At 39.9% G+C, this 17,996-nt stretch overlaps 1 protein-coding gene across 13 annotated transcripts in view; it reads right to left on the minus strand.

The window, feature by feature from the left end:
* TANC2 (tetratricopeptide repeat, ankyrin repeat and coiled-coil containing 2) overlaps positions 1–17,996 on the minus strand; it is a 551,137-nt gene that overhangs the window by 31,068 nt on the left and 502,073 nt on the right. For all 13 annotated transcript variants that reach the window (XM_072645876.1, XM_072645869.1, XM_072645875.1 and 10 more), the window contains 2 exons: positions 4,331–4,567; positions 981–1,166 (listed from right to left, as the gene is read on the minus strand). In XM_072645876.1, coding sequence (XP_072501977.1) covers positions 981–1,166; positions 4,331–4,567 — 423 coding nt within the window. The remainder of the gene's footprint in view (positions 1–980; positions 1,167–4,330; positions 4,568–17,996) is intronic.

The raw sequence follows: 17,996 nt of genomic DNA on the forward strand, positions 1-17,996 counted from the left end.
AAAAGCCAAATCAATCCAGGACAAGGGTAAAGTCTGAATTATGCAATACTCCTAAAGAAATGCTGATATGCTTAGGCTGGCTAGGCGGTGGGTGAAATTGTCATTACAAACCTGGTGGGCAAAGGAAACTGCTTTCAACCTGCAGTGAATTCACACTGTGGTTAACAGATATGTGAATAAAAGAGAGAAAATTCATAAATCTGATACATGATAACTTTTATGACTGGTTAGGAATAATTTGGGAAAATTATCTCAACACATATACTGAGGAAACTAGGAATTCAGGACCACAGTGGCATAACGTACACATTACTGGTTCTGAGATGCATGTTGGTGACCGAGTATGTACACTGTAATGAACCAGAAGGGAAAGAAGGGACAAAGGGGAGAGGGGGAAGAAACTTGTTCTGCTTTTCTCTCCTAGTTTCTAGGGTTGTAGTCCTTACTTCTAGGCTCTATCGTATGATGGTCACTCACTCAATTTCAAGTCCAAGTACTGAAATAATTTGGCTTTTTTATAAATTACTCTCACAGAATCATGTGATAAGACAGAATGAAAAATCTGCTTTTCAGAAGTATAAAAAAAAATGAAAGCAGTTACATAGTTTCTTGATTTTCCAAGGATGCACCTATATTTTGAGCTTAGCTTTCCTTAGCCCTGATAAAGAGATATGAATTCAGTGGAGACCTACTTCCTTGGGAAAGATTCTCCCAGAATACAGTTCCATCAGTTAAGGGCACAGGCTGAGGGCCCACATTTTAAACCTGCTGGAATAACCAGGACAAATGCTCATGACATTTGGGGAGTAGAGTGGCTTGTGGGGTCTATCCAGCATACCATAATAGTACCTATAAAGATAATATAACACAAATTTTTACCAAAATACTCTGACTTGGTTTACAACTCCTAATAAAGTAACGCTTCTACCCAAATTCTTGTTTCCAAGGTCTGCTGGCACCCACAGAACCCCATTTCTTACCTCTGTATAGCCCATGCTGGCTGCGGCAATGAGGGCTTGTTGGATGGCATGGCTTTTCTTAAACACCCCTTGCTGCTGGCCAGCCATTGTCCAGTCACACTGAATCAGGAACTTGACAACCTCCAGATGGCCTCGAAGTGCAGCATGAACCAGTGCACACTGCCCATTTTTGTCCAAGTGATCCACCTAAGGGGGAGGAGACAGCAGGAGACTAAGTCTTGTGGCTGGGAAGTCAGAGGATTGACAGAGTTCCTAGGACTGTGTTCTCAGAGAAGCATAATATAGCATTTTTTGGCATCCTCTTCCCTCAATCACTGAACTAATCGCTGAATGGAAGATGCTTTGCCTCCCTGGTTTGGCAATCTGCTGGATGTAACTGTTCTGGATTTTTCCTCCAGGGATAAGTCCCTAATCACAGTGTTGCTTTCACACTAAAACAAAAACAAAAACAATCTCTACTGTAGCCAGTTTTGTTTTCCAGAGGCAAGCCCCCTTATCCTCAAACAGCTTCTTTTAGATTAAACTTTGATAGACTGTAGCTGCCTATACCAGATTAAAATAGTCTTTAAACCACAGTGAAGAAAGAACATAGCAAGTCTCCCAAATTATGGCTTTTCAAAACAAAGAATCTTATACTATGAATCACATGTTAGACAGGGAGGCCAGCCAGCCTTGTGGCCCAGACCACTTCGCCTCCCTGTGGGGAAGGCGGCCACTACTCTCCATTCATGGTCCTGAGGGTCTGGTCAAACTAGGAGGGGGCACTGAGAGTTCAACGTACCAGGCTCCCATAGCACTATTTTTGCATTTGGTGTTGGTTAAAGGGTCAAGCAGTACTGTCATGTAAAAAGGAGACAGACTTTGCTATCAAGGAACTCACTGTCTAATTGGAGGAGAAAAGGCAAAAGGGCAGGTTCAGAGGTAGGGTGGCTGGAGAGGATTGGAGGTCTTATGGGGTGATGAAAGGGCAGACAGCAAGCTCCAGAAGACTTCAGGGTGCATTGATGTGTAGATTAAATACAGCAGGGAGCCTAGAAGGGGCTGGCCCATCGCCACTGGGAAGAGAAAAGTGGGTCCAAGGTTTGGAGTGGAGTGGAGGGTTCCCTTAGGCAAAGGTTTGGCCATGGATGGTCGGAAGGGTGAAAGAAGAAGAAAGGATGAGGGTGAGGTCAAAGTATCCACCTTGAGTTAGGGGAGAGGGAATGGCAGACATGGCATCAGTTTTTGGCTAAGGCCTTCCAGGTGCTTTCAATAGACCCTCGGGCAGGCTAAAGGAAAAGAGTGACATAGCAGCCAAAAATGTTTGTGTTTTTAGGTCACATAAAGAGAGGCATATTGTTTAGGGAGAGGGAAGTCAAAGGAGAAGAGGGGAGGTCTTGTTAGATAGCCTTTTAGGCATGGGGAACCTGTGGCCTTAAGGCCAAATGTGGCCTCCTAGGTCCTTGGGTGCAGCCTTTTTACTGAGTCCAAGTTTTACAGATAAATCCTTTCATTAAGGGGATTTGTTCTGTGAAGTTTGGATTCAAAGGGCCATACTTGAGGACCTAGAGGGCCACATGTGGTTGCAGGTTCCCCACCCCTGGCCTTGATCTTCTCTTTAAAAAGAGTAGCTGATCTTCAGAGAGTAATGGTGGCAAGTGTAGGGTTGGGGGACTTGAGGGGAGAGAAAATTTGCAGAGCCAATCAATGTGGGAAATGAAATGGGGAAGGAACAAGAGATACAAAAAATAATTGTCAAGTGGTAGGGAAGGGCTGACAGAGTTTCAAAAGCATGAATATATAGGTACAGAAATTAAATGAGACTCTATACAAACTAACAGGAAGGCAGAGTTGAAACTTTAAATAGAGCACTGGGCCTGGAGTCAGGAAGAACTGAGGTTCCAATTTGCCCTCAGATACTCACTATCTATGTGACACTTAACGTACACCTGCCTCAGTTTCCTCAAATGTAAAATGGGAATAATAACAGCACCTATCTACCAGGGTGGGACCAAACGAGATAGTATCTACATAGAGCTAAGCACAATGTCTAGCACATAAGAAGGAGCTTATTAAATGCTTATTTACCTCCCTTCACCCTGTGCTAAGAGCCCAAATGCTTTGAAATCATGATAAAAAGTCTCCCTGACCCTTCATCAGCGAAGGGCATCACATTTCTCAGAACAAACTCTGAATACCAGCTTTCCAAAGAGGTCACTTGCATATCTTATGTTTCACAATAAAACCACTTAAATCCATAGTTTGCTCTCAGGACTGAAACAAAACTTTCAGAAAAACCACAAACTGTTTCCAGAAGCCTATGCTATTGGTGTGACCAGCAATTTTCTTTTCACCAAATATCTGAAGCTGGATACAGTTGCACCAATGACCTTTCAAACACCACAAAGTAAACACACAATCAGCATAAATTCTCAGAGAATTGGATGGAATGATTCAAGTGTGTTCTGTATTGTGGAAACACTTCTAGGTGTCACCAGTAAGGTCTACTACTTGTAACAAGTCCAACCTTTGGTCAGGATTTTATTCCTTGAGATCCTGTAAGCTCTTCTTAGATATATACTTAGGGAGGTAGTCTCCTCTTTATCAGGTGACCCAAGTTATTTTCCTGTTTTCATAGATAGCTTATCTCTTCTTTACATTCAGGTTGTTAATAGCTGATAACAGTCATTAGCCTTTGGACAAGTACTATAAATTTACAGGTGACGTTTGTTGTTCAGATATTTCAGTCATGTCTGACTCTTTGTGACCCCCTTTGGGGTTTTCTTGGCAAATATACTGCAATGGTTTGCGATTTCCTTCTCTTGCTCATTTGACAGATGAAGAAACTGAGGCAAACAGGCTTAAGTGACTTGCCCAGAGTCACACAGCCAGTAAGTGTCTGAGGCCATATTTACACTCAAGAAGATGAGTTTTCCTGACTCCAGACCTGACCCTGTAAACACCTCACCACGTAGCTTCCCCTGGAGACATTTAGCTATCTCTTCTGAAGCCTCCACATTTCTTTTTCTTATTCAGTTAGAAATGTGCTCATCTGTAGGACAAATAAACAATTCCTCAGCTCATTTCTTGGGGACTTATTGGTGCTACTGGTTAATATAATTTTCCAACTACTTTTCAAAGGCCTTTAAGATTATGGAGAACACTGTGAGGAGGTGGGAACATATGATGCATTCACTGTCAGCACCATCTATGATCCAACTTTAAACTGTGTATGCTACAGTTTCTCATCCCCATGTAAGCCAGGAGGGCAACTGTATGGAATGATACTGAACAATGCTCAAGTGGAAAAGAAAAAGGAAGAAAGGAAGAAAAAGTTAAGGGAGGCATAGAGGCAAATCCAGAAACATTACCTTGGCTCGTCTTTTGCATAGCAGCACAACAATGCTTAGGAACCCAGCTGCTGCAGCATATCCTAGAGGAGTAAGGCCACTTTCTGAAGACGCATCTACATTAGCCCCAAACTCCAACAGCAGCGCTACCATCTCTGTATAACCGAGGTGTGACTGGACACACAAGATTGGGGCATTATTTAAGACCTCTGTTCGGTAATTGATATTGGCACCTCCCAAAATCAGCAATCGACTGACCTGAAAAGTCAGAACAAAAAAATCAGTTAGGAATGGCCCCTCATACTCTCTTGCATCCACTGTTATTTAGTGAAGTGAGACCTGGGGTAGTGCTAAAACTGGCTTTTTTTTTTTTTTTTAACATGACAACATTTCCTCAGACTAATCCACAAATTCTCTGCTGACTATGTGTGGCGCTAATTGACCTTATTCTGAGTAGGAAAATTAGAATCAGATTCCTCTGAATCTACTTAGGCACAACAGGGTCAATGTTAAGAGGATGTTGGGTCTTTAACTCTCTCCTTGTCCTTCCCCTATGATGCCACCACCAAGTGTGAAAAAAGGTTAAGCTAAAACTCAGAAAGCATTTTTCCCATGAAAGCAATATTATAAATGGTGGGCAGGTGAAGCAAAAATAGGACTATTGGTACTATACTTTGGGTACATTATTGGTCAAAAAAGCTTTTGTGGTAGGAAATTATCCACTATTTTTAACACTGTTTCTGTGAGAAATGTATTTCAAGTTCCACAAAAATAACTTATAAATGAATTTCTGGAACACAGGCTGGGAACTGCCTACACTTTTCCTTGATGACACCTTGCCCAACTGCTAAACTTTAGAAACGTGTGGCCAATGAAACATTTTTCATTTTATCTACTGTTATGTAAGGGATGATAGGTGGATGGCAAGGTTCCTAGCTCCACTGTTAACTGTGCAATTGGACCCACTGTGATGAACTCATGGAAGGCCATCTGTATCACTGGAGGGAACTATTGAATCAATGTAATTACAGTCCTATGTGAATATCTGAAAGCAGAGTTAAGAGTATGTTATTTCAGTTTGGTCAACGATAACCCCAATTCCTTAAATCCAATTCACGAGGAACTCAAGCCATCACACTGTGATGTCATCAGTACTCTTTGAAAAATGAAGGACAAATAACAACAGTGAAGCTTTGTTCCTTCCTTTGATCTGTGTGTTTGGATTTCTTGGACTTTTCTAGATTCTCAGATTTGAGGTGTTGTTTGCTGTTCAGTCATTTCAGTAGCATTCAACTCTTTGTGACCCCATTGGGGGTTTTCTTGGCAAAGATACTAGCGTGGTTTGCCATTTCTCTCTCCAGCTCATTTTACAAATGAGGAACTAGGTCAAACAGGTTTAAGAGACTTGCCCAGGGTCACATAGCTAGTAAGTATCTGAGGCTGGATTTGGACCCAAATTCTCCTGATTCTAGGGCTGAAGCTGTGCATACTCTGCTACCCAGCTGTCCCACTCCCAAGACACAGAGACATATTGCACATACAGTATAACTCAGTATCTTTCTAACACTGATCTTGTATTCTGAATTCTTGGTATATATATATATGTATATATACATTTTAGTCCCAACAAATGTACCCTTTTATGTGCTTTTTAGATCTATCAGAATGTTTGATCATCTCCCAGGATAAAAGTCTATTCAACTTTTGGGTTTCTTAGGAATGAACAATAGTTTCTTCAAGTTTATAGTGGTGAAGCACCTGGAGCTGTCAAAGATTCTTTCCAGTTTCTGCAATTGACTGAAGACTAACACTCAGCCTTGGAAGAGGATGTAAAAATTATTATTCAACACTATAACTGATTACAAATGGAAAAAGGTGCTATAAAATGGTGATTTCTAAATTTTAAAAAATAATGTACCACGATCTAAAAATGTTTGAGCATGTATCCACCATAATATGCATATATTTATAAATTATACATGTATGACTGTACTGATATTTTATAAATCTCAAAACAGAAATAAGAGATGAGATAAAGATGAAATCAATAATATTTTTAAAATATTTAAAATTTTAATTAACATTATTTAACGGACGGCATAAAGGCCCTTTGGCCTTAACTGAAAATACCTCACAAAGATATGTAGATGCAAATAAATCATTGGCTGTGGATGAAAATTATTCTTCAGTACTATCTATCCACTAGTTATGTAAAGATTTTTGTTGAAACTTAGCTAGCAAATTTCCATCTTCTCTTATCAGTTGTTCTTCCAAATTAATCATTAGGTTTCACAATTTTATATTTCTTAATAAATTGGTTCAAAATCTATTGAAACTTTATTTGAAAGGTTTTTAAAGAGATTAGAAAGTTCTGTTTCCAAGTTTTTGGGTTTTTTTAAAGTGTGCATATTTGAGAGTTTTACAGAGACACATTTATAGACTTTTAAGCAATAAAAGCTTAATTTAAAATGTGTTAAACATGATGTCTTCACACTATAATTAGTTAATATCTCAAGGCACATTATACATGCATAGGAGAGGTTCAATGTTAATGAGAGTGGATACAAGTCCATATTTTCCATAATTTTCTTGATAATTTTAAATTTTTTTTGACTCATTTTGTCAGACCTGATACACTAACTGCTATTTTTAACCTCCTAATGTGGCTGATGAAGAGTTACTTCTACTAGGGGTAGCAGTATCAGCTGTCATTTTCTTATTATTGCCTGTGTTCACTTTAAAAAAATATATTCAGCACGTGGTTTCTTTGCAAGGATCTTTTAAAGGAGAAAAAGGAATAAGCATTTATTAAACTCCTGTAAGTGTCTAGGCTAAGTATTTTATAATTATTATCTCATTTGATTCTCACAACAACCTGAGCAGGTAAGTACTATTATCCCCATTTTACAGTTGAGAATACTAAAGAAAACAGAAATTAAGTGACTTACCAAGGTTATACTTATTAAAGATAAATGAAGCATATCTATCACCCATCCATCCATCCATCCAACTTATTTACTTATTTGTTTGTTTGTACCAGCATTTAGAAGTTATTTTTTCTGAACTCTAAAGGCACCAATTCTACTTTCTTTTGTCACAACCTGTTAATCATCCTGTATGTTGTAAGCAGATCCTAGGGGTTGGGGGAAATCTCAGAGTGTTAAAATTCTAGGCCTGTAAGAATTGATTAGTATGAAACTCATTAATTTATTTTGTCTTTTAACATTAATGGATTTTGTTTCTCTCCTTTCAGACTTTCACTTATATTTCCAATCTCATTCTGTCAGTCAATAAGCATATATTAAGTGCCTACTATGTATGTGACAGGCACTGTGCTTAGTCCAAGGGATACAAAAAAAGGAAATTCAGTCCCTGAGCTCTAGGACTTCACAATCTAATAGGGGAGAGAACAGGAAAACAAATACATACACACAAGCTCTATAAAGTGTAAACAGGAAATAATCAACATAGGGAAGGCACTAGAATTAAGAGGGATTGGGAAAGTCTTCTGTAGAAGGTGGAATTTTAGTTGGGATTTGCAGGAAGCCAGGGAAGCTAGGAGACAGAAATGGGGAGGGACAACATTCCAGACATGAGGAACAGCTAGAGAAAATTCCTGGAGCTGACAAATGGAGTTTTATTCAGGAAACCACAAATAGGCCAGTGTTTTTTCATCAAAGAATATGTGGAGGGTGTGACAAAATTGGAAAGGTAGGAGAGAGGGTTAAGTTATGAAGGGCTTTGAATGACAAATGAAGGATTTTGTTTTGTTCCTGGAGATGACAGGAAGCTACTGGAGTTTACTAAGGGAGTGACACAGTTGGACTGACACTATAGAAAATCACTTTGGTGTCTGAATGAAGGATAGATTGAAGTGGAGGAGAGACTTGTGATAGACTGTTGCAACAGTCCAGGTAGAAAGGAGCAGCCTGCACCAGGGTGGTGGGAGTATTAGAAGAGAGAAGGGGGCACATATGAAAGATGGTGTGAAGGTAAAATTGATAGGCCTTGGCAACAGATTGGATATGAGAGTGAGAGATAATGAGGAGCTAAGGAAAACATGTTTTTGATTTTGGAGAACTGAGAGGAGGTTAGTAGTTTTGGCAGCAATAGGGAAGTTTGAGAGGAGGAAGGGCTTTGGGGTGGTGGTGCAGAAAAAAGAGTTCACTTTGGACTTGCTGAGTTTAAGATAACTACTAGACATTCAGTTTCAGATGTCTGAATGGCAGAGGGAGTTGCAAGAATGGGGGTCAGAAGAGAGTGTTAGGGTTAGTTAGATAAGTAGATTGGAGAATAATCAGCACAGAGATGAAAGTTAAATCCATGAGAGCTGAAGAAAACACCAAGTAAACTAGTAAAGTGGGAGAAGAGAAGAGGACCCAGTACAGAGTCCTGGAGGCTAGCCACAGTTAGTGGATTATGATCTGGATGAAGATCTGGCAAAGAAGACTGAGAAGGAGCAGTCAGATAGGCATGGAGAGAACCAGGATAAAGTGGTGTCCTGAAAACCTAGGGAGAAGATAGTATCAAAGATAAGAGGGTGATTAACAGTGTCAAAGTCTATACGGAAGTCACTAAAGATGAAAACTGAAAAAGGCCATTGATTCTGGCAATTAAGATATCGCTAGTAATTTTGAAGAGAGCAGTTTTGGTTGAATGACAAGGTTGGATGCTAGACCATAGAGAGGTAAGAGAGTGAGAGGAGAGGACATAGAGAAACCTACTATAGATAGTCTTGTAAGTAGTTTTGCCACAAAGGGAAGACTACAGGACCATAGTTAATAGGGTTAGATGCATCAAGTGAATGTTTTTTGAGGATAAGGGAGACATGGGCATGTTTATAGGCAGTAGGGAAGCAGCTACTAGATAGGGAGGCATTGAAGATAAGTGAGAGAGAGAGGGAGGATGATGGAAGGGGCAATCTACTATAGGGGATGAGATAGAATAGGATCATTTGTACAGGCCTAGAGGGCCTGTCTTGGCAAGAAGTGAGGCAATCTCTTCTTGTGAGACATGAGTAAGGGAAATAGGGGCAGAAGGCATCTGATTGATATGATATGAGGAAGACAGGAGAAGAGGGAGCTCTTGGCAAATGACCTCAATTTTTTTCAGTGAAATATGAGGCAAAATTCTCAAAGGTGCGAGCAAGGGGAGGTTTGAGGAAGAATGAAAAGATTTGGAAGAGCCATTTTGGGAAGTTGGATAGTGAAGAGATAAGGGAGGTTTAGCAAGACCACCGAGCAGCAGTGAGGACCAAGTTGAGGTTATATAACATAAATTTGTAGCAGACCCAGTCAGAGTAGTTGTGTGATTTTTTCCACCTTCATTCAGAAACAGCTACGTAAGGATAGTGGGAATGATCCAATGCTGAGACTTGGCAGAGCAAGATCAACAATATAAAGAGGCCAGGTACTCAAGAAAAGAAGACAGTGCAGAGTTGAAATGGTTCACTAATGGGTCAAGATGGGGAAAGAACAGAATGGCTAGAGCAGGGGTGATTGGCTAGAGAGAACTCAGGCATCAAGGGGATTGGCAGGTCATGGTATGGATGAAAAGTAGGTTTTGGTATGAAAAGGCAAAGGAAGAAATAGAAAGTTAATAGACTGTGATCAGATAAGGGGATTTCAGAGTTCTTGAAAATGGAGGTAGTGCATTTGTGCATGATGGAAAGATCAAGAATATGACCATTTTTCTGTATGGCTGATGTGGTGTGAAGAAGGTTATAGGAAGTGAGTAGACTGAGGAATTAGGAGGTTAGGGTGTTTGAAGGAGTATCAATATGTATGTTGAACTCCCATAGTATGAAAACAGGAGTTGGAGAAAGAAGAAAGATTGTGAACCAGTTACTGAACTCATTGAGGAAGAAAGTGGAAGGGCCTGGAGGTCTGTAGACACTAGCTATCATAATTTTGATTGGGCAGAAGATGTAGATTATATGGAACTCAAAGAAGGAGAGGTTACTGAGTGAGAGTGATAGAAGGAGAATCTGGAAGTGGCAATGGAGATCAAGGGGGTACTCCAACTCCTTCCACTTTGACCATTAAGCTGAGGTGAATGACAGTGCAGCCATTATTAAGAAGGGTGGCCAGGAAAGTTGTGTCATCAGTGGGCAGCCAGTGGTCAGTGACAGCCAAAAGATGGAAGGAATGGGAAAGGAAAGAATTTAAGATGAAAAAAGTTTGTTGCCTATGGAGTAGGCATTCCAGAGGGCACAGTGGAAGGGGTGGGTAATGTTTGGTTGGCATTTTAGGGTGGGTATGTTGAGAGGGATGAGAATAGGGAATTGGGTAATGGAGGATGGGAACTGGAGTTTGGATGATGTTCTACAGAAGTTCAGAATAGCTGGGACATGTGGTGTATACTAGGTGTGAGGAGGTTGACAGACACTTTCCCTCTTCCAAATGGAGACTAGAGATGAGGGAAAAAATATGTGCAGCACAGGATGGAAGGCACAAGGTCAAAGGAAGCTCCTCACCCCTCATTTCTCCACTTCTTTTTCCTCCAGAAGGTGGAGATCTGTCAGGAAATAGTGCAGCAAGGGATGGAAGACAAGCCAGGAGATGTGAAGTAGTAGGTAGAAGTCATGCCCAGGCAGCAGGAAATATGAGACCACCCCTTCCCTCATATTCAGACACTAGTACAGCAGGAGATGAACTGAAATGAGCTCATGAAGAGTCAGACATGACTGAAATAACTCAAAGACAAAACTTCCCTGTTGTACCATTCAGGAACAGTTTGCCGTGTTTCTAGGCTCTCTTAGCAATCCACAGAGTTCTCTTTCTGTCTGCATTATCAGGTGTTGGATCAATCTCCTTTGTCTTGCTATATTTATTTAAAAACATTTTGAACCTTTTAAATTTCTTCATAGTCACATTCCCTTCTGCTTTACAGTTGATATACCTCTCTGAGCTTTAGGTTTTTAGTTGGGTTTTCTTCCTCCTGAGCTTTTTGGTGATTTAAGTCTTTTCACCTTTTATTCCCTTATTACTCACTTTTAGACTCCTTCATCTTTTCTTTTTTTAATTTTATTTTTCATTTTTAACACAGTTCATAACAGATTCAAACTTTTTGTCAGGTGATACTTCTTTTTAAAGCATTTACAATATGGACCACAAAAGAATTTTTTTTAAAACATTAACCAACTGCGACACAAATAATATTTATATTTGCTAACTTCACAAACTCTTGACCTAATTGTCTCCATAGTATTACTAAGAATTAAAGGACCCTAACTTACTGTTGTTGGTTTAAAGTCCTATGCCTAATAGCTTAATTTAAACTTAACCTTGGATGTTCCCCTACCCAATACTCTATAATTTAAAAGATCTAGTATTAAGCTTACAAATCTTTTGACTATAGGAAATTGCCACCAAGAGTAGGGACGTTGCAGGGAAACAATATCTCCCCAACTTCATGTCAATTCCAGGCAGGAGTAGATTGTCAACTTGCATTCAGTCAGGCTTAAAGTCTGCCAGGTGTCAGTGGGGAAATTGAGTCAGGAGAATCCTACCTCAGCCCAGGCTGAACAGCTGCTCTCCCACCCTTCCCACCTTTCGCATTCCATACCAGCATCTCACAAGCTTACTGGCATCATGGATTGGAGGCTCATGCCACCTTTTTTTGCTATCTATGTCTGGAGTTAGACTCAGAAGAACAGTCACTTAATAGTCCCATAGCATCTAAAAATAGCAAATTTCAATAGCCAGGTTTCAAATATGATTATAATTTCACTTTGGAACATCTTTTGAAGCAAGTCTTAAGTTGCTTACATGCCTTTCTATACATGTTCTAGTTCCTGATTAAATAGCAATCATAAAATCAAATTTACCATTTAAACCTTAACTTTTCCATCAATGCCAAATTTTAACCGAGTTTACCTTCCTCTAGGAAATTCAGACTAAAATTCTTTTCCCCAAACTGAAGATGTCATTGATTTATTCTTAGTAATTAATTCAGTCAATTGTTTTAATACTAACTGCTTTTACCTCACTTTGTAACATGTCCAATTTTTCTCCCCATCACTCCCCTCCCCCTGCTTCCTAATACCTTGCATTCTGATTATTCCTTCCCTAAATGTACCCTCCCTTCTATCACACCCCCCCCTTCCCTTATCCCCATCTTCTCTCTTTTCTTGTAGGGCAAGATAAATTTCTATACCCCAGTCCCTGTAGTTCTTATTCCCCGATTACATGCAATAAAAATTCTCAATGTTCATTGCTAATACTTTGAATTCCAACTTCTCTCCCTCCCCCTCCCCCCAACCCCACTGAGAAGGCAAGCAATTCAATACAGACTAAATGTGTGTCATTTTGCAAAAGACTTCCATAATAATCATGTTGTGAAATAGTAACTATATTGTCCTCTGTCCTACTCTATCCCCCCTTATTTCCCCCCCTCAATTGACCTTGTCTCTTCTCAAAAGTGTTTATTTCTAGTAACTCCTTTCTCGCATTTGCCCTCCCTTCTATCAGTCCCCTCATCCCACTTGTCCTTCTCTACTTTCCTGTGGTGTAAGATAGATTTTCATATCAAATTTAGTGAGCATGTATTTCCCTCCTTTAGCCATATGCAGAGAGAGTAGCTTCACTTTCCCCCTCTCCCCTTCTCCTCCATTGAACAAGATTTTTCTTATCTCTTTTATGAGTTAGAGCCTGTCCTGTTCCATTTCTCCCTTTTTCCTCCTGGTATTTTCCTCCCTCACTTCTTAATTTTATTTTATTTATTTTTGTGTGGATATCATCTCTTCTGATTCAACACACCCTGTACTTTTTGTCTATATATGTGTATGTGCGTGTGTGTGTGTGTATATACAATCTCTCCATCTACCCAAATACTGAGAAAAGATTAAAAAGTTATAAATATTTTCTCTTCATAAGTAATGTAAACAGTTCAGCTTTAGAAAGTCTTTTATGATTTTTCTTTCCTGTTTACCTTTTCATGCTTCTCTTGATTCTTGTATTGTAAAGTCAAATTTTCTATAAAGATCTGATCTCTTCCTCAATAGAATGATTGAAAGTCCTCTATATCATTGAATGACCATTTATTCTCTTGAACTATTATACTCAGATTTTCGGAGTAGGTAATTCTTGGTTTCAATCCCAGTTCCTTTGACCTCTGGAATATCCCACTCCAGGCCCTTCGATCCCTTAATGTTGAAGCTGCCAGATTCTGTGTTATCCTGATCGTATTTCCACAATACTCAAATTGTTTCTTTATAGCTGCTTGCAGTATTTTCTCCTTGATCAGGGAAATCTGAAATTTGGCCACAAATTTGGCCTAGGAGTTTCTCTGTTAGGATCTCTTTCAGGAGGTGATCAGTGGATTCTTTCAATATATATTTTGCCCTCTGGTTCTAGAACATCAGGGCAATTTTCCTTGATAATTTCATGGAAGATAATGTCTAAGCTCTTTTTTTGATCATGACTTTCAGGTAGTCCCACAATTTTCAAACTGTTTCTCCTGGATCTATTTTCCAGGTCAGTTGTATTTCGAATGAGATTTTTCACATTATTTTCTATTTTTTCAAACTTTTGGTTTTGTTTTCTGCTTGGTTTATCTCATAGTCATTCATTTCCCTGAACTCAATTCTCTCTTTCAATGAATTATTTTGTTCAGTGAGCTTTTGAACCTTCTCCTCCACTTGGCTAATTCTGCTTTTTAAAGCCTCCTTCCCCTCACTGGCATTTTGGACCTCTTTTCCCAACTGAGTTAGTCTCTTTTTTTTTTTTTTTTTAAAAAAAAATAGTTTTATTTAGGTTTTTTTTTTTTATTAATTTTTTAATTTTTTTTAATGTTTAACAATCACTGCCATACAATTGCGATTTTATCCCTCCCCACCCACCCCCCACTACCTCCCTCCCTCCCCACGACTGCATACAATTCTGTATAGATTCTACATATACTTTCCTATTGAGTATATTTTCACTATCGTCATGCTATGTAGTCAGACTAAGATAGATGAAAGAATCCGTATAACAAATCAGAACATGATACACAAACAGATACACATACACAAACATGATCTGCTACATTATGTGAGTGACTTCCATATTTCTCTCTCTGAGTGTGGAAGGCTTTTTGCCTTGAGGTCCACCATTGGGATTTTTTTTTTTTTTTCAGAAGTTCTTGTGTTATTACAAAAATCTAAGTCTACCAGAAAAAAACTCTCACACACTGTGGTTGTTGCTGTGCACAAAGTTCTCCTGGTTCTGCTCCTTTCACTCAGCATCAGGTCATATAAGTCCTTCCAGGCCTCTCTGAAGTCTTCTTGTTCATCATTTCTTATGGCACAATAGTACTCCATTACATTCATATACCATAATTTATTCAGCCATTCCCCAATTGATGGACATCCCCTTGACTTCCAGTTTTTGGCAACTACATAGAGTGCTGCTATAAATATTTTTGTACATGTGGGACCCTTTCCCATTTTTATAATCTCTTGGGGATATAGTCCTAGTAGCGATATTGCTGGGTCAAAGGGCATGCACATTTTTGTAGCCCTTTGGGCATAGTTCCAAATTGCTCTCCAGAATGGTTGGATGCGCTCACAGCTCCACCAACAATGAATTAGTGTTCCAACTCTCCCACATCCTCTCCAGCATTTATCATTTTCTTGTTCTGTCATGTTTGCCAATCTTATAGGTGTGATGTGGTACCTCAGAGTTGTTTTGATTTGCATCTCTCTAACCAATAGTGATTTAGAGCATTTTTTCATATGATTATAGATAGCTTTAATTTCTTCCTCTGAAAATTGCCTGTTCATATCCTTTGACCATTTATCAATTGGGGAATGGTTAGTCTCTTTTTAAAGGTGTTATTTTCCTCAGTATTTTTTTGGTTCTCCTTTAGTAAGCTGCTAACTTCCTTTTCAAGCTCTTCTATTGCCTGAGCCCAGTTTAAGTTCCCTTTGGAGGCCCTGGAGGCAGGGGAATGACAGCATGCCTCGTTCTTCCTCATTGGAAAGGATGGGGGGAGACACCTGTTCCCCAAGAAAGTAACCTTCTATGATCTTATTTTTTTCCCCTTTTTTGGGCATTTTTCCAGCCAGTTACTTGACTTCTGAGTTTCCACAACCACTTCGCCTCCAGTTTCAACAAGCCAGCACTGGGAGCTGAGATTCAGATGAGCTGCTCCAATCCCTCAGGGGCTTTAAGTGGGGGCAGGGCTGCTATTCAGTGTGAGATTAAGATCATCTGCTCAGATGGGGGCAGGGCCACCACATAGGGATCAGTTCCCTCAGGGGCTTTACTATGAGACCTTCAACAATGGATGCAGGCTACTGCCTCCCTTGGGAGCCCCCATCTGCTGCTGCCTCCACTGTTGCCACCTGAGGAGGCCTGAGTTATGAGGACACCCTACTCCCTTCTTGGTCAGCTGAAAAAACCCTCTCATTAACCTTTAGTGCCTATGGGTTGAGGGATCTGCCACTGGAGATTCTGTCCCTGAAGACTGCTTGGTTCTGCTTCTCTCCGTGTTGCGTGGCCAAGGGTGAGTTACTTCACGTCCAGTGCGACAGACCTTTCCCATTGGTCTTTCAGGTCACTCTGGGCTAGAAATCTCCTCCACTCCGTTGTTCTGTGGCTTCTGCTGGTCTAGAATTTGCTGAGAGTTCTTCTTTACAGGTATTTTATGGGCTGTGGGGGTAACAGCTAGTGTATGTGTGTCTTTCTACTCTGCCTCAGACTCTTTCATCTTTGATGAAAGGTTTATCTCTAGGGCTGGGCTTCCAAGTTGTCTCATCCTCCTGAAAGTAACTTCTGAGGAGTCAAGCCTGATATATAGCCTTATACCCTGGATCCTTGCTTTTAGTCCTGCCTTTCTTTGGTTCTCTAGCTGAGCATGGCTGCCCCAATCAGAGCACAATCCTACTCTTATACCTTCCCCTCTTCCCTACAAGTGGCTGGGCAGAATTAAGATATGCTGCTTGTTGCAACAGAATTTTGGGGATGAAGGCAGGGCAGAATATGCCATCAGAAAATGTAACCACATTGAAATTGCTAACTGGTCCTGGAGAAAGGTCACACTCCCAGAGTGGTCACACTCTGCCAGATTGTGAATGCCCATGTATTGGCGGGAGGAGAGGGGGATGGTGCAGGAAGGGGAGTGAGACACAGCGAGTTCCTCAGGATTAACATTCACCACTGCTAAAGTTACTTTATTAGGCTTTTTGGTCCATGGAGACAATTGTAGTTGTTCTACCTCTGGTATATAATTCCTCTTTTGGATTTTTTTCTGACTTAGTGGGTAAAGGAGAAAATGCCAAGTCCTTCTCTTATCATACCAACTCTTGCCTGAAATATTGAGATGGGCATGTCATGTTGGACATTGATTTGGGATGTACTTATAAATAATTCTTGAAGCATTGCCTAGATCTGTGTTTTCCCCCTTTAGCCCACTTATAAGTAACAGTGTAAGCACAATTCTTCAGATCTTTATTTTTTTCTTTAGAAAAATCATACCATCAACCCAGTCTTCAAGTATTTCCTCTAACATTTTTGGATGCACTTGGTAGATGTTTAAATTCCAAATTCTTTTTTTCAGTTCTGTACGAATATTTTTCTCTTTGGATGTCTTCTCATTTCTTTAGGGCTCTGGGATGTCTGAGATGATAGAATGTTATCTTCTTGCTTTGTAGACACATCCCAAATTAGCAGTAAGATGAACATTCATTCAAATATTCCACAGCTGGCTGTGATGGGGAGCTTTTTTTGAGAAGCCTCCAAAGAACGTAGCCTGAGCTGATTTTAACTTGTGGGCACTGGATGGCCGAAAATATGAGAATGACTGGTCCATATAAATAGCTGAGATCTGTTTAAAAGATGAATCTTCAGGATTATACTTTTTTTCCTCCTTAAACAAAACTATGAAGACTCGCAGAGCTAATAAGCAAGTCACTAAAATTTGCCCCATTATGTGATTCTTGATCTTTGTTTTCTGGCTCTTCCTCAATGTCTTGATTTCTATCCTACTTAAAGACAATTTTTCTTTTGGAATAATTTCCCCATTCATTGTTCTCTTCTAGATTTTGGCATCAACATTACCTTCTAGCAGCATGATGAGCCTGGAATCATGAACTGGTTTGTCATGACACCATGACAAGGCTTTTGACACCAACCCTGATAGTTCTTACATATAATGTTGTTTCTTTAGCCTCGTTGGTCCTCAGGGTCACTGCTACTGTAGTCTTGATTGAGCCACAGCATCCCCTCCTTCTGCCCTGTGATCAGTCTGCATTTGTCCATGCCTCACTCAGCCTCGAAAAGAGGAGGGGAGAGAGACAGAGAGGCCTGTCCTGCTGTTGCTGCTTTCATTTAGATAAAGTGGCCTCTGCCAGAAACCAGTCACATGAGAGTGAAGAGGTATGTTTTTTTTTTTAATTAAAAGAATATAAACATATATTCCAATATTTTCTTCCTATACCCCACGTATCATTTTGTATACCACTTGGGGTACATATACCCTACTTTGGAGACCACTGCTATAGAGGATGTAGAGCAAGATATTATCTCTGATGAGAGAATTTATAGCCAGGCAGATTTTTTCCAAAACGTAGAAAGTGAACATTGAATGAATTTATTAGCAAATTTATAAGTAGTAAACGAATACCAGGAATATCTAGACTTATTAAATCACTAATGCAGATGGCCAGTTAACTTATAGGGAGTAAATGAACATGGAAATTTGA

This window comes from Notamacropus eugenii, chromosome 2 (genome assembly GCF_028372415.1).
Source record: "Notamacropus eugenii isolate mMacEug1 chromosome 2, mMacEug1.pri_v2, whole genome shotgun sequence".
In the NCBI taxonomy this organism is placed as follows: Eukaryota; Metazoa; Chordata; class Mammalia; order Diprotodontia; family Macropodidae; genus Notamacropus; species Notamacropus eugenii.